Consider the following 23,034-nt stretch of genomic DNA (forward strand, 5'->3'; position numbering starts at 1 on the left):
CAGACAGTCTGTGGTTTGTACTTGTTTAACTTTTGTTTCTGAACAGATATGAGGAGCTGTGAGCTCTGAGTGCTAAGAGCTAACGGCTGTGTTGTTTTTCTGGGGCTCTCATTGAAGATGACGTCACGGCTCCGCCTACACTGCGTTACTATAGTAACTGCCCCAGTTCCTAAACTGTAATGGAAACGCAGCATTAAAGTGAGCCGGGCCTAATAAGGCCTAACCAAACCGAGCGAGGCCTGCAATGGAAACGCGCCATAAGAGAGCCGAGCCAAATGATCCGGCTCACTAACGTAAAAAGACAGTATCTATAAGGGACGGCTCAAGTCAAAATTCAAGCACCCCCCCCCCCCGCTCTCGGGTGGACGCCCTCTCAGCCCTGGTCTGGCGGAAACACTGATTAAGAGTAAACAAACCGGTACACAACAAACATGTTGGCGGTTATGTGGTAGTAGAGAGGCAAATCGCACACACGTTTTTTGGGAATGCCATAAACTAAATACCTTTTGGGAAAATATACATGCAACTGTTGTAGACATTCTGGGTTATTCAATACCCAAGGAATGCACCATAAATGATTGTGTGATTAATACTGATAGATATACAACTAAGATACTGTTAATAACAAGCAAGAAAGCAATAACCAGAAATTGGTGTAAGGCTGAGCCCCCCACAAAAGACCAGTGGATGGATATTATAAGAGAGGTATATATCATGGAACAAATTACTTACCAACTTAGAATGAGAGTCAATATTTTTGAGAGTAAATGAAAGAAATGGATCGTTTATGACACTGTTGAAAATGGCTAGGGCATATGCATATGCTTTTCAGGAGACTGCTCAATATATCTGTATGCCAATTGTAACCATGACTGTTGAATTTCAGTTTGATGTTTATTTTATTTATGATCTTGTACTTGTGTTTACTCTCATTGTTATAAGCCAAGAAAAGCCATAAGTACAATGTGATTTGTCTGTGCTGTCTCTCCATTGTGTACAAACTTAACTCAATAAAAACTAAAGTTTGAAAGAAAGAAAAAACACCTCTCACCACTGGCCTATATATACCTGACTGATGATAATCTAAATTTGACCCATTAGGATAAATCAGATAAGATGAATTAAGAACAAGAAGAATAATAATGAAGTGCTGATGATGCAGGAAATAGACAAAGAACCTTTATAACATTTGAAAGACGACCGTGTGTGAATGCTTCCTGTGTCTTTGTGTAGTATTAGGCGCTTTCACACCAAGTACTTTTCCCAGGAATAGTTCCCGGAGCTATCTAGTAGATCGCGTTCACACCGGAATAAGTCCCTGAGGGAAGATTACGCAAATGAAGCCACTGACGTCACTTCTTCTTCTGCTTTGGGTTTACTGGCAGGCCACAAACAACTTCACGGCGTATAATCCCACCCGAAGTCCCCGGCCGGAAGTCCTCGGAGTTGGGGACTGGCTTCAGTAGAAGCTGCTGGGACTCCCAGCAGCTTCTACTGAAGCCTTCCGAGTAAATCGCCAGAACGCCGACACCTCCTCATCTCCACTGCTCCCATGTTTTATTTTATGTTGCGATAAGTTATTCTCTCTCCGTTGGTGCGCGGGGCTAATGCTAGCAAATACAATGGCGGCTTCACAAAAACGTTCAGAGTTTTACGGGCCGTGGTTTGCAATTCGCCCAGCCCAGTTCAGAAATTGGAACCTTTTTCTCCCCAGGAAAGTCCCTGCTCTCTAGCAGGGAATAAAAAGGGGTGAAAAGGTTTGCAAAAAAAGGTTCTAGTTCCAGATCTTTTTGGTGTGAACGCAAAATCCCAGGAACTATCAGAACTATTCCTGGGAAAAGCTCTCCGGTGTGAAAGCGCCTTATACTCTTCCCAAGTTACATGGTGGAGAGGAGGTGGTATGGCTTGGCTGCTCTGCAACACCTGGAATAGTGTTGTCACGATACCAAGTCAAGAATTGCGATTCCGATTATTTTTCGATACTTTACTTTTATTATCTTCACGATCAATCAAATTGTAGTTTATCTGTTAAGTGTTTTCTTACAACATGGTTTCTTCTTTATACTTGAGTTTATGTGATTTCTTTGATAGTTAACTTTATATTATATTAACATGTAATAGTACAGTAATATAAATAATTATTGACAAAATGTATATTGCAGATGTTAGCCACATTGGTAAGTTTGCTAAAAAGATAGCCATATTAGACAGTTATCATTGTCATTAATTGCCTCGTCAAACTACGAAAACGTTCGTTTGTCACAAAATAAATTACACTTGTTTGACTTAGATTTGAGGGCATGGGCTTGAGCATGATGTAATTATGTTATCTATCACATTCGCTAACCGGTCTGTCTTTACATTCTTTAAACAGCTCTGGATTCCGGTCGGCGGGTGCTTAGCCAAGTTTGATGTGTTGGCTCCCTTGGTTTGCAGGGATCTAAAACATGTCTTACAGACAAGATATGGCTCAAATACTTCCAAATGTCGCTTCTGGCGTCTTTTTTGTCAACATGCCGAGGCGCAGCGGCAGTTGCACTCCCACTTGCAGCCATGTTTCTCGTTTTCTCACATGCTCTGGCAGCTAGAGCGTAGCCGCGTGCACGAGAGAGGGGAGGGACTGCAGGCACGGCTGCAGTGCAGGGAGTGGAAGCAGAGCGCTGAACACACACGGCTCTTATTAAAACAGCGCTTTCTCACCGGAGTAGTTTTCCCCGTCATTCTTAAAGTACCGATACTAATGAAACGGAGGAATTGTACCGCTTTTAACGGCAGGGTATCACGGTACCTTTCAAGTATCGGTACATCATGCAACACTAACCTGGAAGCTGCTTGACATCTTTCTAGATCCATTAATCTCATTGATATTTATTATCCATCTATATTTTTTTTCATCCTGATTGTCTATGCTGTAATTTCATTACATGTCGATTCTTTACACACTATTTGTATCTGGTCTGACGACTCTGGGAGAGTGAATCTCTACAAAGTTGTTATTCGTGAGGATTAATAAATGTTTCCAGCATTTCTTAAAAGTAAACATTTTAGATTTATGATATGAAAAAAGAATGGATTCAGTTATTATTTTTGGCATAATATGTATCAATCTCAGTGTTTTCATGAACTCGGTTGTGTGTGTATCAATCAATCAATCAATCAATCAATGTTTATTTATATAGCCCAATATCACAAATGTTACATTTGTCTCAGTGGACTTTACAGTTTGTACAAAATATCAGTATGACAATACGACACCCTCTGTCCTTAGACCCTCACATCGTACAAGGAAAAACTTCCGGAGAAAACCCACAGTTTAAAGGGAAAAATGGGAGAAACCTCAGGGAGAGCAACAGAGGAGGGATCCCTCTCCCAGGACGGACAGACGTGCAATAGATGCCGTGTGTAAATTGAAAAGATAATACATTTGCAACATAGGTAGTCCAAATGTTTGGAAATGCATGTGTGTATAATAGGAAGATGAACCTGTATGTACCTGTAGGAGGAGGAGGCGGCAGGCCGGCCATGTTGGGTTTGATATCTGGCAGGAAGGAGGAGGGAGGCGGCTTGACATCACTGTTTCCTGGAGACATGTAGGGCGGGGCCATTGAGCTGCTGGGGGTGATGGGAGGGGTCGGGTTCCCAGGAACCGGAGAGGAGGGATAACCAGGCAGGCCTCTACCCGGCTGAGAGACACAGAGAATGTATTTTAATATAAATGATGGTCACAGACAGAATAGCACCAGTAACCATAGAGTCAACATTTTAACCATTAGCCAAAGTAATGATCCCCACAGTGAATCAAACGGGCAAGAAGCAGTTCATTTTAGCTGCATGGCTGCCACGTTGGCAGAACTGAAAGGAGGAAGACAACTTCCCGTTATTCTCTGTCTGTACCAATTAGTTTCCAAGATTCATTTATAACGTTAAAATCTACATTTTGAATACAAATTTGATGCAGGAAGGATTCAAATTTGGTGTTCGTGTCGAATGTAACTGGGCGATATGGTTATTCAGTCTTTGAAGTATCAGTCGTCAATTGTTAAAAATAATAGATAGACCATTGAGTTTGGTCAATGTATATACTGATCTCTTGGAACAATTCATCCCCAGAATTGATATAAAACACTGCTGCGATACAACCCAAACTGTCTATGAACAGCGCGATTTAAAAAGTGTTTGTGTGTTTGCCTTGGAGAGAAGAGTTGGCTTTGTTCTGACACAGAGACTGCTGACACACGGAGACTGAATCACCAGAAAAACTTCAGACAAGAGATCAGAAGTTTTGAAACACTTCTCCGTGATCAGAAATAAAAAATGCACTCTGAATGTTGGATTTCTTTCACCAATCCTTATAACATGCGCTACATGGGGCGGAGATCCTGCAGCATGTGAAGATATCTTATATATCAAGAGCTAAACAGCATGTGTTTGAGATTGTACGGAGGCCCTTCATTGATTATGTAAAGCAGGGGTGCCCAACCAGTCGATCGCGATCGACCGGTCGATCGCGGGGAGATTCCCAGTCGATCGCGATATGTGTCTGAAAATAGAACAACAATATTCTGTTTTATCGTTAATGTCCTATAACATAATCTTCCTGTGCCAGAATAATGCACTTGAACGCATCAAAGCTTTGTGATTGGCCGGCGTGACCCCATGTGTCGGGGCGTGGCTGGTGAGCAGTGGGCACTATTTCGCTGACGTTGTCCGTGTCAACAGGAGTGACAGTCCGCACAAACACAAGACCGCAATTATGGCAGAAGCAAAAAAGCCCAACATATATAATTTTCACTCCGAGTGGGAGGATAATTATTTTTGTATCTATTCCAATTCAAAGTCCATCTGTCTCATCTGCAATGCGAGCGTGGCTTTATCGAAGAAGGGTAATTTAGGAGCGGCATTTACGACGGAATTCCCTCCTAATTCTGCCCTACGCTCCAAAAGGGGAGGGGCCTGAGAGCACAGCTAAATGCACAGCAGTCCATTTTCTCCAGGCCCAACAACAAGAGCAAGGCTGCTACCATAGCATCTTATCGTGTCAGTCACGTTCTTGCGAAACACATGAAGTCTTTCCAGGCTGAAATGACTGAGGGGGCTGTTCAAAAATCCTAGGGGGCGACTTTTTTTCACAACAACGAAAAATACTGGCAATGTAATGAATTGACACACCAAGTTGTTTTCATTCTCACTGCTCTACAATCTCTTTGCTTCTTTATTTGTATTCCGGATTGACCCCTCACATTCTGTTCTTTTCCTCTGATCTTTAATAATAGATAGTACATTATTAGATGCCTGCACTTTGTTAGTCACGTTAACAGACTAACATTGATTTCCTCAATCTATAAATGGACAGGCTCTGTAATTATACCATAACATTTTCTCCTCTATCCCTTAACTCGTCTTCCTATACAGATTTATTTACTTACTATCTACTCTAGTCATGTCAGGATTAAAGACAAATTAATCTGGTTGATTTTTTATTTTCAGGATTGAATGTTCAAACCAAGACCTGGCATTCCATAAGAAAGTGACTAATATATAAACCAAATGTAATATTGGATCAAATACTACACCAAATGGACAGACACAGATTACAAATCCGTCACTAGATGTCGCTCATTGTACCAATATGGTTTATATAATAACATATTATTATTATAGTAAAAGGGCTCGCTTTGGCAAAAACCTGATCCATACAGGCAGCCCTAAATAATAACAGGTAAGCATCATGTGTGGTGCTATCTGTAGTTGTCTTATTTTTTGTCGATTTCATCTTGTTTTCACAGAGCTGTGGAAATGAATTTCCCCCTGGGGACAATAAATCTAATCTAAACTAATTTAATATTCAATCCCACACTTGGCGATTGAGAACATACATTCGTAATTTACCTCGTTTAAATCACTTTTGTTCTAATACTATGGATTTACTTGACACTACTAGCCGACTTTCTTTTGTCCAATATTTTGCGGGAAGGTACATTGAATTAGAAGCTTCTTATTATACATCCATGGGTAGAAGAAGAAGAAGTAGAGGTAGAAGAAGAAGAAGTAGAGGTAGAAGAAGAAGTAGAGGTAGAAGAAGAAGAAGTAGAGGAAGAAGTAGAGGTAGAAGAAGAAGAAGTATTAGAAAAATAAATACACTAACGCTACAAACAGGCACAACACTGTTACTCTCTTTTTACTGACATGTAACATTTTATTTCACCTTGCTCTATATTTTTTAACGCACATTCCGAAAATGGGGACTTTGCCCGGAAAACAGGGACGTTTTGGTCCCCCATCCGACTGTGTTTACAGCTAAGCACACATGCTAACATTAATTAAGACTACAAGCTCACTTGGGGTTGAGGCTTGTTTACACGTTGCTTGACTGCCTGCCCACATATCTGATCTAAATATAGTAACGTGTGTTGGGGAAAATAATTATTTAAAGTTATTTAATAATTGTGACATTTATTTAACTTTTCTATGGCTGAATGATGCTCAAAGTGAGGGGGCAAATAAAACAACTTAGGGGGCAATGCCCCCTTTTGCCCCCTCGTGGCGCCAGGCCCGAGTCTTTCAAAGACGACGAAGTTGTGAAAGAAGCATTCCTGGAGGCTGCCGACGCGCTTTTTGGGGACAGTAAAAATAACAGTAGCATTTCAACAGGTTTTTGATATAATAAAAACTTAAGTTAGATACCGTTATTAATCAGCTGTACGTTTTTGTTTGTTTGAACTTATTAATTATAATTATTGTACAAAATGGTATAAGATAAAGTTATAGTCTATTATCAATTCAGGTTAAGTTAAGAAACTAGTGTTGCTGGCATCCTATTTTAAAAGGCATTTATTTGTATACTCTACTAAATGCAACAAAAAAAGGGTTTGATTCTATTAATTTTGTCTTTTTTATTGCACTTTGGCAGCAGATTCCTGAGTAGCTTCAGATCTGAGTTGTCTTATTAGTAAGTCTAATTTATACTTTTGTAGCAACACTACTCAGTTTTACACAAGTAGAAATGTGTATTTACCTGGTAGTAGGCTGTCAGTAATGGCTACGCCTGGACGCTTGGACTGGTAGATCTCGGCAGACTGGCAACTTTAAAAGTAGCTCTCGGTTCAAAAAAGGTTGGGCACTCCTGATGTAAAGGATCTTAATGTATCTAATGTTCAAGAGGATGAATAGATGCATTGCCGGTGCAGTTCCCAATACTGTGTAATTGTGTGTCTTTTCTTTACTGCATAATGTTTTCAAAAGACTGCCTTGTATTTTACAGATTAAGCATGTTTGTTATTATTTCTCTTGTTTTTGTATTGTTATGTTAAAAATTCAAATAAATAATTTTGGCAATAAAAACATGTATTTATAAATGTAATGTTAAGCATTTTATTTATTTACTAAGCGGTGACTCGCACTATTTTTAGAACTCCCCCTGCAGCATATTGGCTTACCCTATTAGAGTATCAGTTTATAGAGGGAGGGACACACACACACACACACACACACACACACACACACACACACACACACACACACACACACACACACACACACACACACACACACACACACACACACACCACACACACACACACACACACACACACACACACACACACACACACACACACACACACACACACACACACACACACACACACCACACACACACACACCCACACACACACACACACACACACACACACACACACACACACACACACACACACACACACACACACACACACACACACACACACACACACACACACACACACACAGCATTTTACCGCAGGTGGCTGATTGAAGGAGTTGTACACTCCGCCGGGACCTCCTGTGTTCAGAGCACTCAAACCTCCACCCTGACCATTAAACTGCTCCTGCTGCAGAAAAACACAGACCAAAACAACAACACATGTTAATGTTTTTACGCTAACTGTCACTCTGTCCGTCCCAAAAAATGTCCCCCTCCTTTGTAGAGGAAACTGAGCATGGAGGTCAATGAATGTGTGCATTTGGCTCATTGGCAACAGGCTTTGGGAGTAACGGATTACATTTAATGGGAATACTTAAACAGGACACAAAAAAGGTAACTGTATTCCCTCACAATAAGATAAAAAAATATGTTATCAGATGATTATTACATTTCTTAAAATGGGAATTACCAGCAGGATTACAGTACGTCAATTAATTTCATCTTCACAAGTCTCCAATGCTGAGTACAAGGAGTTGCTAGAGCCACCAGAGCTAGTCTTCTAGTTCGTTGTCATGGCCTCGAGTTCAAAGAATGCTCTTTCTGGGTAGAAATTGGATTAAGTAGAATTGCTGCCTGAATTAGCCTTTTGGTTTTTCATATAGCCTACTCTCCTGGAAATATATTTTCTTTTTTATATTCAGTGTTTTCCTATATTCAACCCAAACAGCCTTGTAAACTACTATTCTGTAAGCCTACCTTATCATTTAATCTAGAGTCTTTAGGTTTGTACATATTGCTTGTTTTCTTCTTTTTGACAGTAAGGTAGTACACACATGATTTGTTTAAAATACTGTGGGTCCTCTAAATCCATATACTGAAGTACACAATAAAAAGAGTGTATTCTTGTATTGGAGGAAACTATTTTGTACAACATACCCTTTTCTAAGGTTAAATTGTCCTGTTGTTTTACATAACACACTTAAGTGAAAGCTTTGTTATTGATTGATTTTCTGTTGTTTTGCACATTAGAAAATTAACAGAAAGTCAGGTTACTTTACTTAATATTGTGATGGATTAGGTTATTGATTACTTTCCTTTTATTTTTTTACAGGTAACCGTTTGTCATTGCACTCTGCAGAGCTCCTTTTTGTAAGTAGCGACAATTTTCTTTACGTGGTTGCAGCTTTTAAATGCAATAAAAAAACTTCCACATTGGACCCAAATCTTTGCAACTGATGTGGTATTTACCTCATTATATTCAAATATATGAAATACATGAAACACACACACACACACTCTCTCCTCACCTTGTAGTACTGTGAGTTTGGGGGTCCAGAGGGGGGGTACTGTGGGAGGGGCATTTTATGGGTCTGATATGAAGGGGAGGAGCTGGATCGCTGAGGGGCGGGGCCTGGACCACCAAGACCTTCAGGTAAACAGAAAGAAAAGATCAGAAAACACAAAACAACAACTTTAAATTCATGGAGCTGGGAAAAGGGTTTCTCATCTTTAAGCCAAACTAGAATAAGATTTGACTCCGAGAAGCAAAAATTAAACTACTTCTTCCGCAGTTGCAATTTTTTTAGATGTATAAATGTTTGATTAAAAAAAGTTTGTTTTCTTCCACTCCACCCCTTCCTACTCAAATTGCCCTTTTTGGTTTTTCAATAGAGATAATATGTAGTACTTTTATAAGAACCACCTCAACATAGACGTTGTTTTGTCTCGTTTAAACGGAAGTAACGAGCAGCATCGCAACACCGACTAGCTGATCACCCGCCTATACTGATGAGGAACTATCTGTGGGTCAGTTTCCGTTAGCCGGTAATTACCGGACTTTGATCGGTAAAATATGCTGAAGACCGGCAAATCTAAAACTCTCCGGTCAAAAATAATTTCCCTTTAGCGCAATACCGCATCAGTTGCGCCACTTATGTGACATATAAGAATAGTATGTGACAGACAAGAATAGTCAATTCTAATGTCTAACACGTAATGTGGAGAAAGAGATGTCCTCATGGGTTGATTGTGCGTTGATCTGTTGGTAATGCCTCTGGGTTCCGGTGGGCATGTAAACAAATGCATAATGCTGCGCTATACTTTGTGGCCTCACCCGGTTGCATAGCGACACTTATTGTGTAGGTGTCTTTTAATAAGCAGTTAGTCATATCATTAGCTAGAACTAGCTAGATCTGATCGATATGGACATAAACGCGAGTGAAATCTAATCTGACGGGAGAGAGAGATCAGCTGCTGCTGACGAGTCGACACGCAGCTCTGCATGATCACAGAACAAAACACACACTTCAGGTTAGAATATCACACGTAGCTATTTTAATTACCTCTCAAACTACCTAAACTAGTTATAGATATGTTTAGTTTTACTGTCGGGTCACTCATTACTGATCCGTGAGCTGCATGATACTGACGGGCTGTCAGGAGAGGGAGAGAGCGCTCCTTTTATTATTCCCGTGTTATTGTAAATTACTGTACACTTTTGAATAGTTTATCTACTATAATTAGTTTGTTTAATATCGAATCATATCAATTTGTTTTAGAGATCAATAAATAACAAAGAAGACCTTTGACCGGCACTTTTCTCATTTTGTCCGGAAGATTTAAACTTTAACGGACATGTTGACCGGCAAAAAAAATGAGAACGGAAACTCTGCTGCGGGTGTCGAGACAAATCTTAAAGTGAGTCTCGTAAAGTGTGATGGAAGTGTATGATGGCCATTCAAATGGCTATTATTTCAGTAGTTGTTTTTTGGGTTGATACCTTTGTTGCGCATAGATTTGACCATTTCTTACTACTCAAAAATCGATTAAAATATTTTGGTGATTGCATACCAAAACTTAAGTTTCCCAATTGTTTTGTGTTTTGTTTCAAACTATAGTGGAAAAATAACAAAACACGGCGGAAGCTTTGCTCCTGCTCACATCATACCTGGATGGTACTGCATATTTTGGCCTGAGTATGGACCGGGTCCCGCATGAGCGCCTCCACCTGAACCTGGAATGGAACCACCGCCACCCCCAGGACCGGACATCACGTTCACATTGGGACCAACATACTGCGGAGACATTCCTGGGAACGACTGAGGAAGAAGCAGAGGAACAAGAAGGAGGTGTGTATGAAATGTTTTTTGATTTTGTACAATAATGTTGATGGAAAAAAGATTGTGTAAGTCATTCGAATTTGTAAGTATCTCATAATAATGAGTTATTAGGTGATCTGATAACTTAGCCCTGTATGATTTCCAGCTGGCTGGACATTCTGTATCTCTTCACTATCCTGATTAAATCGTTACATTTTGCCACAAATATTATCCGAAAAGGTTTATAACTCAGTTTTCTCAAAATAACCATCAAACACGACAGGCAATAGAGGGAAGGGTCATGTAACCCAAAATGTAATCAAATATCAAACAGAAAACAGTACATTTCAAAAGTTTGCTTAAAAAACAATGTTGTGTTAATATATGAACTGAAAATGTATTCTGATGTGGTTCATTGTGATTATCAGATATCATAGATACCCATTCTGATCATTCATGATAATGTAAAATAAACAAACAGAAATAATATATTGTAACCCCATCAAATCTAGCTTTATCTGCGTTTACTCTGATGAAGTGTTGACCCTGATTAAACCTCCTGATCTTACCTCGGGGTTGTAGGGCCGTTTGAGGCCCTGTGGGGGTCTCAGGTGACCCTGCTGTGGTCCAGGGCCATAGTTTGGGTGTTGAGGGACCCTCTGGGAGCCACCCCCAGGTCCATACATGGGGCCCATGGAAGGAGGGCCCCTATTTGGTCCTGGCCCGTGGCCCATACCTCCAGGGGCCATACCAGGTGGGCCGCGGGGGCCGGAGTGGGACATGAACTGGTTGTTATAACCCGGCCCTCCCATCTGAAAAACAAACAAAATAATAGCATGAGTACTTGGTATCATATTGATGAGGGTACAGAGTAGTGTAGAGAACAGAGGAACTGAAAGCAATAGAAAAGTTATCGTATCAGCTTTATTGAGCTAGATTGAGACAATTTATCTTTTGTTTTTGTCAGTCATTTAGTCTGCAAACCTTTAAAAAGGAGGGAACATTCCAAAGGTTTCACAGAGGGATTGTTATTTCATACTTTATTGTTTTGTTAAAAAATAAATAAATAAAAGGTATCAGCTCGGTTCAGAGGAAACCTAACTTGATCAGGGCATCCCTACTTCAGGGCTTCAGTCATTACGTTGACATTTCATTCTAAATAAAGATTTGAATGTTAATGTTTATTCATGTCTAATTAGTGGTTTCAAATCTGATATTACTGCATAATTGAAGATAAATACAAAACTACGCTAATGCTTTTAATTGTATAGTGTTTATAGAAATAGTTTCCAGTGGTGGCTGTGTTGGATTGTTTCTGATTTGTGTGATGCAAACATTTATAATAACACAACTATTAAATAACATATCAGCAGCCGACATCTGGAGGGTGTCATGTGATTGGACATGAATAAATATTCCACCAGTTCAAAACCAATTAGCCATGAGGACATCTGAAATATCTGTGAATCATATGAAGTGACCCCCTATCTTTTCCTCCTTTTACCTGTCCATAGTTCATATCCTGGTTTTGTTTCTCCTGGATGGCGGCTACCGTTGCCGTGGCGGTGGCAGTTGCCGTAGCAGCAGCAGCAGCAACGGCGGCAGCGGCAGCAGCCTGCGAGAAGTCAGACGAGCCTCTGGAGCCGCCGGGGTTCGACGGGTAACTGGCGAGAGATGTCAGTCATGTTTCATATTTGATATGATTACATTAGTGTTTGTTTTACTTTCTTCAGACTGAAAGTATTTACAATTATACATAAAACAAATAATGTAAATACTGTCAGTATTTATGCTATGAATCTTTTTGAAATTATAACTAGAGTTTAACTATTCTATTTCTTAAAGAGGGTGCTACTTGCTAAGGACTATATAATATGGTACCAACTGTGGGGGATATACAGATTATTGTTGAGCCGGTACACAGAGTAAGTACCAAAAAACCAGACATTAAAGAACACTTTCATTTTTAACATTATAGAGAACTGAAAACTGACAGCGACATTTGAAATAACGGTCAAATATATATTTCGGAAATGTTATTCTCCATATTTAATTAATTCTGTTGAGAGAAACCCACCTCCCTGCGTACCCCCCCGGTCCTCCAGCGTAACCGCCAGTGTTCCGGCCGTACATGCCCTGGTTCATGTAGCCTTTGCTGGGCTCTCCATAGCCCTGCTGACCCATGTAGCCTCCTGGCCCACCGCCCATGCCCGGACCCCCAGGGCCCTGCATCATGGGACCCCCGCCTGGGTTGCCCCCGGGCCCCATTACTCCTCCTCCCATGCCCTGGCAGACAAAGAAAAACACAAATGTTAAATCCGATATGTCTTCTTCCATAGTTAACCTTTTTTGATTCATTTACATCTGTGGAAATTATAAGTCATTATTCCAATTTTGTCTTTTGATGATACCTGGCTGGCTGAGGGATTGGTCACTCCCCAGACTGTGGTTACCACGGAGAGGGATCCTGTCGGCTGATTGTTGGGCTGCTGCCAGCCGGAGGGGTCATAGGGGTACGAACCGTCACTGTAAACAAACACAGAGAGAGGATGTGAGTGGACCTTTCTCATTTAAAGACTGAATATGTATTAAATATAATATTGAATTAAGAATTACGGCGCTGCAGAGATGTACTGGCCTACAAATGATTTACTACGGACTTAATATGCATATTTGTTTGGTACACATCTGCTTCGAAAAGACCTCAAATATTGTTAATCGTATTGCTATTGCATTACAAGTAAAAAAAATCAATATGATTAATTTTTTTATATAAATTATTAAGAACACTTTAGGCTACGTATGCAACAACCACACAATGGAAGCTGGTGCAGCTGTGTGCTTTAAAATGACGACTGAGGAAATAATGTCTAATTTTGTGAAATGCTTATTGCAACATATTGACATCACCAGGTAACACTTCTATTGACTAGCGCTCCAACACATTGAATGTGATTGTAAGGGGCGAAACATCTCTAAGCGGTTTACCATTCACAACAGAGCCGGCCAGCTAACCAATCAGAGCAGACTTGGCTCTGGTTTCAGACAGAGGGTGAAAAGAGGTGCTGCAGCACAGGCAGTATGAGAAAAATGAAGAGCTTTTTGAACATTAAAGCATGGAGACATGTCCCAGTAGAGACACTACATACTGATATGAAGCTGAACATCAGTAGAATATGTCTTCTTTAAAGCTCCACACATTAGGTGATGTATAAAACCATAAAAGGTCGGTGCAATTTATTTTTATGTTGTCACTTTTTCTAATGCAACATTATAAACAAAGCCTTCTACTGGATTATTGATTTTCAAACAACCTCATATTGTAATAATATGTTTGTGCCCATTTGTCTACCTGTGTGAGTTGTTGGCCAGTCCCGCCTTCATCTGGTTCATAGGGTTCATGGTGGGGGGGGGGGGCCTGGTGGCCCGACGGAGTCCAATCAGACAGACTAACTCCTGGAGACAGACAGGCAGACACAGGGAATTCATTAGGTAAACTACATTTCCCATCAAATAAGTGATTTGTAGGTGAAAAGAATAAATAAATAATCCATCTCATATTGTTCCTTTTGAGTTCAGCCATACATGGAGAAAATTGAAATGAAAAATATTTTGAACATAAAACATTTGATTTGGTTATTGACCACCTTCAACATTTAAGTACCCTCTACATTAAATGCATGGGTAAAAAAAAATGATCCAATAATAGCGACACTGACATGGCTCATTCTGCATAATGAACATTTCAACTATGAATCATTTCAGTCTTCACTACTATAACTGAAGTTACAATTTAAATGCAAGACTGTAAGCTCTTACTGAGTATTTTTGATACTGGGACTTCAGAATACATCTATCGCTATTGAACTCACAGAAGGAGGTCCACATGTTGGTGAGATCTGACCACTTCTGACTCCAGTTTTGGTTCTTGATGAATTTGTTCTTTTCACTTTTATTTTATAAGCAATTCATAGTAAACCAGGGTATAAGCAGGAGTCCTGAAGTCAAATGTAATTCCTTTTAAGACCTTTTTTAAGACCCTTTCCATACGTTTTAAGACCTCATCGCCACGTGGAGTTTTAACCGGTTACATTGGCGACACACTTTACCTCACATTGACTATATACAGTATTGATTGTCCTTCCTCCTTATCTTCCAACCATTTGGACGCAAACTTGCATTTCCCCATAACGATGTTGTTTAGCAACCGGCGTAAACGGACCTTCGCGCGCTATCAAGCAGTGAGCGTGCGATGTCCTGTTCAGATGACGTCAAACCCAACGGGATGCCATCAATAAACAACACAGAATCACACTACACACCTACGCATAGGGATGGGTATCGTTTTAAATTTATCGATTCCGATTCAGGTTCCGCTTATCGATTCCGGTTCTTATCGATTCCCCGTTTCGATTCCAAAATTGTAAAAGAAAGAGGTCAAACGTTAACAAAAATATCTTTATTCTTTTAAGCTTTAACTGACATTTTTACAAATAAAAAAATATACATGCAATACAAATGTATTGCACAATAGCTGTGCTTTATTTTAACTGAGCTATGCCTGTGGCAAGCTATTAACACTGTGCTTTGTCTTTTTCTTTTTTAGTGTAGTGGAGCCTCACCTCAGAGCGTTTACCGCGACCCATCTTTGGTGTTATGAAGTGACTGAGCTCGTGAACTGTCTACGCGAGGGCGGGGGAGCCTCGCTGCGGGGAAACTGTGGACCTCTGTCGCCTGTCAGCACAACTTACATGATGCCATTAAAAAAAATTAAGGGCGGTGCCGGCCGTCAGCGTACCGAGCCGGCCGTCAACGGCCCGCTGACGACCGGCCGTTCTGTGATTCTCCAGAACACACAGATGGCCAGTCCGCTATGTATTCCACCGGGTCACCGCAGCGCAGACGGACCCGGTGGAATACAGGGTCTATAGCGTTTAGGAACCGTTAAGCAGAACCAAAATTGTGTATTTTGTATGGGTACCCGGCATTTTCTTATTGGTTCTCATCTGGAACCGAGTTTCGGTTCCCAACCCTACCTACATTACATTCAGGCACACTGTAGAATACAACCTCTTTGGACAATTGATATACTTATTGAAAACAAGCTACAAAATGTAATACCTTGGAAAATGCCGTTTAGTACTTTTTAATAGCCTTCATTTTCGCTAAAAGATGTATCAACTTTTAATACTTTTTAAGACCCCGCGGACAGCCTGTAACATATGAAGTGACTCCATTATGATATAAATGTGTCGTTGAAATGATTGTCAGTAGTGTCATACTTTATAACATTCAGCGTTCATAGACTGCCTGTGAGGCGCCTAACAATCTGGAATAGTTTATCAGCCGCTTTTACACACTAGTTTAACCGCTTCAGACTTATTTATATAAGAGGCCATATTCAGCTTGTGTGGGTTTCCTTTTACTGTAGTGTGTTGTATAGGTTTCTGTGCATGTAAATGGTCTGCAAAGGCTAAAATCTCGATCTTTTTTTTCCAGAGGGAGTTTCTCTACCACACTCCCCCGCCTGAAACGCTTCCATTGGACTCCTGCTTCTGTAACATAATGACATCACTATGCAACACTCATATGCGGGGGGCAGTATTGAAGTAGTGTGCACTTTCTCCACTTTCACTAGTTTGTTTGTCCCTTTTAACAACATTATCCGTGACTCTGACTCAGTCGAGAGAGTTTGCCTCTGATCAAATCTAGGATGTGATCAATAATACGTGAAAGTTTGACCAAAGTTTCCTGTTGAAACATTGTGAAATTAAAACGCTTCAGAGTCTGACACCGGGACGAGTCACCTGAGAGGAAGCGAGCATTACTTACACGGTAACACACACACATTAAAACACATGCAGTATATCACATGATAACAAACACAGCACTGTATTGGAATCTGAAGACCAAACAAACACATCCCGGACTCAACAAATACTCACTAACAGACACATCTTCTGATTAATTATAAAAATCTATGCTGTCAGAATTAACAGCTGACATAAACATATGAAGAACAGACAACAAACATTTAAGTGACAATCTGGAAATCATTCTGGAAAGAAAACACAGGGGTTCGCTTGGGCCACGGGGGTTAGTAGAATGTAATTAATTCACAGCTTTTATTGCAACATACACACATCGCTTCAAATACAACTTTTTACTACAATAGGTATTGTAAAAATAATATATATATACATTTGATATAAAAACGTTTACATTTCTCGCTCGCTCGCATACACTGATGCCCCTTTCACACCAACGCGTTTTCAGCTGGAGCCTGAAAAGCACCAGTTTTTCCTGTTCACACCGCAGCGGCGCCGGCTCTTAGCTCCGGAATCCGGTTCACTTCCAGCTCCCAAAAATTGTCGGTCTAGAGGCAAGAGCTTCGGAGCTAAGAGGCGGCGTCGCTTACGTCTCTCTTACGTCGAGGCGTGCAGGAAACTAAACCCACCTCCCCTGAACATGGCTCGACTGTCATGCCTGCCTACAAGCAGTAGTGCTTATAAACACACTTTATAAAGTCAGGCAACACTAACCCTGCTTCGTGTGATTCTGTTTATTTGTACCTTACTTTGACCATCCGTTCACTGTTATTGATCATTGTGGAGAGAGGCAGACGTGTTGTTTTGTATTATAGCAGCTATCGGATGGAATCAATACATGGGCTGCACAGGTTGTCGTGTCCGACTATCACAAGTAGAATCATAATAAAAATACGCCGGTAAAATGTGCCTGTAGAAAACGGTTTATGCCACAATAGGATAGCAATAGCAAGTAGTCAGTTTAGCTTCGGTTGCTATGCTAACATCACCCATTTTATACCAGAGAAACTTTCATAACAGCGTTGTGATGCCAAACAGCGTCAATTCAGACTGACACACATTCACTTAGGCTAAGGGGAACTGGGGATATGTATCAGCTGCTTGTGTGAGTCGGACAGTGAATACTTTAGAGCGCAGTGTGAGCTAACCGGGAGCTAACGGAGGAGAATAAACTCCCGTGGAAGAGCAGCCAACACTGCAGCGGTCGGTAAATGCCGCAGAAACACATTAATAAACAATGAACCACGGCACTCTGGAGCAAAGTATAAGGTTGGAGAAGTCGTTATTTAATTTAATCTGGCTTTGTGTGATTAAAAGCAACACGATCATCGACCCGACGCAGTTCCCCGTTGTTGTTGTTGTGAGCGCCGTAACGCCGTTGGGGAGCAAATCAGCGATGTAAACGGTGACGTCATGACGCAGCAGCGGCAGCACCAGTCGGGCTCTGGGCGGTGTGAACAGAGCGGGAGCAGAAAAGGGAAACCGGAGCTGAACCAGAAAAGCTCCCGCTCGGAGCTAGAAAGGGAAAAGCGCTGGTGTGAAGGCCGCAACACAGAGCCGAGCTTGAATGACACACAGAGACCCATAAGTACTTCTACTGTATCATATTATTTTCGATGGCTTTATTGTATGATCAGTATGACAGATCGCCACTTGGCTTTCAACTAAAGACACAGCCAGGCAAAAACTGTGGCATTGCGACATGTGTACGGCTCCTTATGGGTAGTGCAATGTTTGAAGTGCCGGAGCTGCGTTCTGGTGCACTCTGGCAGCACTGTGACTACACGGCATCATGGATGTCCGAATTATCCAGTGTGTCGATTTCACGGGCATTTCGTCAGACGTCTGCACTGAGGAAAGCAGCTGCCACGGCATCATAAACAACATTTGATGTATGCACATGATCATAGGCAAACACCCTCACAACGTGGTTAACAAAAAGGGCTCTGGGTTTGAAGAGGGTCGGTTTGTTGCAGACTCCCCTGCAGCCAGGTGCAATTGATGGACACTCTCACCAAGCCCACTGACTGAGCTAGTCGCAGAGCGGAGTAATGGCTCTGCCGCGGGGAAGTCAAAACATTTCAAACACTGGCTGTGTCTGGCTATAAGTATAGGTGTGCTTGATTTAGTATGGAGCGGCATTTTCTATGAGGGGATCAGGTATTTCAGATATGTTTTTTATTTTCATATACATTGTTGAAGGCAAATAAAACGTAAAAGCGCTGGCCTATTTACTCTCAGCGCTCATGATGCCGTTTTCAGAGAAAAGGTATAACGCAAACACAGTTAGCGAAAAAAGTGGATCTTTCAAAGCCGAATTTAGGCCATCTAAGCTTTTCCATCACCGAACAGATGTTGGAAAATGTAATACCACATGAAATGTCATGTGTTTTTAAGCACCCGTATAAAACCCGTCTTAGAATATAATTTAGTATACTAAATAGACATCTAAATAAAGACATTTTCCAAAGTGTAAAACAGCTATACTTGAATAAAAACGTAACTATTTCAAACTAAATCTGTTATAAAAATGTATAACAAACCAGCAGTAAAAGATGACTCACTCAGGTTGAGGATGATTCAACACTCCATGTGTCATGAAGCATCATCCCCTTCATCATCAAACCAATATTTTAGCTTTCGTCTGAATTAAACCTGTGCGACAAACCGAAACTAGGGTGGTGATAAAGCCTTACGTAAAAGATCTCACAATGCTGCAGAGTTATACTTTTACTGAAGCGTATTAGTGCTTTCTCTGCTCCTCACCTGCGAGTGGAATTTAAAAAAAAGTTAGATTTTAGAATCTGCAGCCTTATTTAATCTTATTTTCTTTTATTAACAATGACATTTGATTCATCCTGCGCTCTGAATCGGCTTCTTCACCGAAACAGAAGCAGCTAACGGTCATGGATCTTGTAATCAGAACAACATAATCTGGTGGTCAGAACATAACCCTAAAAGAATGTCTAAACATCTGGAAAATAGTCACAACGACCTCTGTGGTAATTCTTACAATGGTAGGTGATTATAAGAGCATATTTTGCTATAAAGACACATGCATACTCACAAGCTGAATACGATACCAGCGTCTCTTTCACAACTTGTAACAATCCAGAGTGATGCCTCTAATAAGCCATTGTTGGCCGTACACAAACAGTAAAGCAGCTTACAGCCAATAAACGTGACCATTTACTTTCTTCAGCTGAATGACTCTTCTGGTGTTTTCAATCAGTAAAAGGAACGGTCTTTATCTTAAAGTCTGTTTTTGTCATTGAAAAGAACAACTGACTGACAATACAAAACATGTCTGGAATCACTTTTACTGGGCGTGTTGCTGCTGATAAAGGTCACATTTAATTGCCAGATTTGTGAATGGACTTTGGCTTGGCGTTCACTATGAGACAAAAACAGAAGTAGAGGAAAACAGGAAATATTCTGTGAACTCCTTTCGCTGACATACTGAATACTTTCAGTCACGTTCTTTACGTAAGATCTGCAACAATAAGTAACTGACACGCACTCGAGCACCAATCATACTAATTATCAAATATACTGTGGAGAGATACATTTTAAAAGTACTGAAAGTGAAGAAAGTAGTGCACAATCACATAAAGGAATTACATTTACATTTAAACAAAAAGGATGGAGAATTTGCTCTGTACTGTAAAGAACTATACTTACCAGGGCTGTACTAAGTAGTTTATTTACTATTTACAATGTTGAAGTTCACATTTAAAATGAATATCCAAAATGCTCAGCTGGGACTGGGCAATATATCAATATTTTATCGATATCATATGATAATAGATATTGCTTAGATTTTGGATATTGCGAAATAATATAGGTGTATTCTCCAGATTTTAAACTCTGCACTTAGACATGCTATTCACATTACTGATAATTATTTATCAAAGATCTCATTAAGTAAACATGTTTGTAAAAGCACTAAAAATGCACCTCTAATGCATACTACCATAACAACATTTGAGCCAAACACAACTTTTTGTTGCATTAGGTTTTGAATATAAAACATATATTACATTTGTTATAGCCCTAATACTAACTATACCGTCTCTAATAGTAGTAATCACAAAACTATTTGAGACTTGTCTTAATTAATCTGCTAACCAGGACTCAGTACTGAACATTACTTAAATTTGTTATGCATGTTTCATAGATTATTAACAAACCCTTTAATAAAAGAAGCTTCTGTGGCATTACAATTAGTGGAAAAAGGGGGACAATACACATATCTTTAATTCAATGGTTCTAAATAAGTGGTAAAGCAGGAATTAGCTATTCCATTAGCCAATCCTCAAAAATGTGTTATCAATACCCCAAATAAATATGGGCTATTTGTTTTTATGAACATGAGCGTCTTCTCCATCACACCATCCTGATTTCTCGGCTCCAGTGTCATTTGCTAAATTGTATCCAACATTAACAATATATTAACACATTGTGTGTCGTAATTAGCAAATACTGTTAAAGGGTTGTTCAATTTGTTATTGTTGAAGTAAATAAAAACCCATTAATAGAACAGCTGATTCTTTTGGACGTGTAAATGTCCTTTAAACACTGTTGTAAAGTGGTTAAAATGTGTATTAAACGTACTGTTTTCACGGTGTGTCTGGTTCTCAACCTAACAACCCCTCCTACCATGAGCCGTGTGAATGCTACACACGCACGCGCATGCTATAATGTTATGGCTGAATTAAAACAATAAAACGAAATAAACTGGAGAGTTTTCCGGGTCACGTCCTCGTGTTTTCTATTTTTGTGAAGTGAACTGCTCCGACAAAATGACAGAGTCAGGAGACATTTTGAGATTCCTTGTAGTGTTGCAACCAGGTAACGAAGCTAATGCTAACTTGCTAATGAAGCTTCTCCTTGCTTTATGGGGTAACACCGCTGTTAGCATAAAATGCTAACAAGACGAAAGCAATCCGACGCGTCTAAAACACCATACAGTAATCCACAGACATATATTGAACCAACCAAGAAACGAGAATACAAACGAAGGATAGTGTGTGTTAAATGTAACGTTAGAATTGATTCCTATTTCACAGCAAGCCAGTCTGTTAGCATAGCTAGCTCCAACGGGCTGTGACAATGGAATGCTACGAGGCTAACAGTTAGCCACCAGATATCTTCTTCCTCCAACACAAAACATTAAACAACATGTGGATCGACGTTGAGCAGCCTGGTCGGTGGTTTAACCATCCGGTTAATTAAACGTATTAAAACGGGGTTTCACACACGGACACGATGAACAGAAAGGTTGTTTTTCGCAGAGCCAACATACCTTCTGTACTCCCCGGTGTTCGAGCCCTACTCCGGGGCTCCGCAGTCTGGGCTGCTTAATGTTGGATCCTCCGGCCCTCCGGGCATCAAGAACCGAACCCACCTAAAGCCACCTCCACTGCCGAGAGAACCCGGTTCAAATACGCCCTAAAGTATCCACAATTGGCCCAATAGAATCCTGCACGGAGGCCGATATTTAACCAAGGAGTCCTTGCTTGAACTCCAGGCAGATATAGCCTTCCCTGCCGCTCCGGCCTCTGAGTCTGATTACCCGGCTTCAGTGGGCGACACCATCCTCGCAAATTAAACAGAAGTATGACATTAATTACTACAATTAACTCTGCGGAGTCTGACGTTAGCTTCAGTGTATTCCATCTGCATCGCTGCCGGTGGAGGAATCAGGGAGGGGGGGCAGGAGAAAGCAGCTCTGGGAGAGAGAGACACACACACACACACACACACACACACACACACACACACACACACACACACACACACACACACACATACACACACACACACACACATACACACACATACACAGAGAGAGAGAGAGAGAGATTCCTGCACTGATCATTTGCAATGTATTTATCTCCCTACATTTACATATATCGATGTTTATATATATATTGATATCATATCAATCAATCACAATACTTATTAATCCAAGTGGGGAGTTTCGTGACAATTGCACCATGTTAGAATAAAATAAATGCATATAAACACAAATCTCAAGTACACTGTGGCAAAAGACCTATAGGTGGATACTTCAATCAAATATTTGTATTATACATATTCAGTTATATTGCCATTGAATTTTATAAAAGGTTACCAGATGTTCATCCAGTCATAATCTCAAGTGAAAATGTGTCAATCAAAATGTTTATTTTAGTTGTGTAGTGTTAGACTTGGGACTTTCTGAGTAAACACTACATGTTGAGTTTGCTAAGTAAATTGGTGGTTTGCGACATTCAAGATCATCCTGACATTATTGAAGCAACACAAAACGTTATGATTCAATCCAATGCCTGAACAAGATGTGAAATATGGACCTAGAGAAGAGCAAGTAATCCAAAGTACACACTACTGTGATTGGAAGTTGGAATAATATTTAAAAAATGTA

At 40.4% G+C, this 23,034-nt stretch overlaps 1 protein-coding gene across 2 annotated transcripts in view; it reads right to left on the reverse strand.

Moving 5' to 3' along the window:
* LOC117535002 (zinc finger MIZ domain-containing protein 2-like) overlaps positions 1 to 22,380 on the reverse strand; it is a 45,137-nt gene extending 22,757 nt beyond the window's left edge. The window contains exons 1-10 of one of the 2 annotated variants that reach the window (XM_034199313.1): positions 21,913 to 22,380; positions 14,132 to 14,235; positions 13,191 to 13,305; positions 12,857 to 13,065; positions 12,284 to 12,443; positions 11,349 to 11,591; positions 10,629 to 10,779; positions 8,989 to 9,107; positions 7,776 to 7,868; positions 3,494 to 3,683 (exon numbers count right to left, since the gene is read on the reverse strand). In XM_034199313.1, coding sequence (XP_034055204.1) covers positions 3,494 to 3,683; positions 7,776 to 7,868; positions 8,989 to 9,107; positions 10,629 to 10,779; positions 11,349 to 11,591; positions 12,284 to 12,443; positions 12,857 to 13,065; positions 13,191 to 13,305; positions 14,132 to 14,181 — 1,330 coding nt within the window. In that variant the 5' untranslated portion in view covers positions 14,182 to 14,235; positions 21,913 to 22,380. The remainder of the gene's footprint in view (positions 1 to 3,493; positions 3,684 to 7,775; positions 7,869 to 8,988; positions 9,108 to 10,628; positions 10,780 to 11,348; positions 11,592 to 12,283; positions 12,444 to 12,856; positions 13,066 to 13,190; positions 13,306 to 14,131; positions 14,236 to 21,912) is intronic. The other variant, XM_034199312.1, reaches the window with a different exon arrangement.
* Positions 22,381 to 23,034: the final 654 nt, after the last annotated feature.

This window comes from Gymnodraco acuticeps, unplaced genomic scaffold, assembly GCF_902827175.1.
Source record: "Gymnodraco acuticeps unplaced genomic scaffold, fGymAcu1.1, whole genome shotgun sequence".
Classification (NCBI taxonomy): Eukaryota; Metazoa; Chordata; class Actinopteri; order Perciformes; family Bathydraconidae; genus Gymnodraco; species Gymnodraco acuticeps.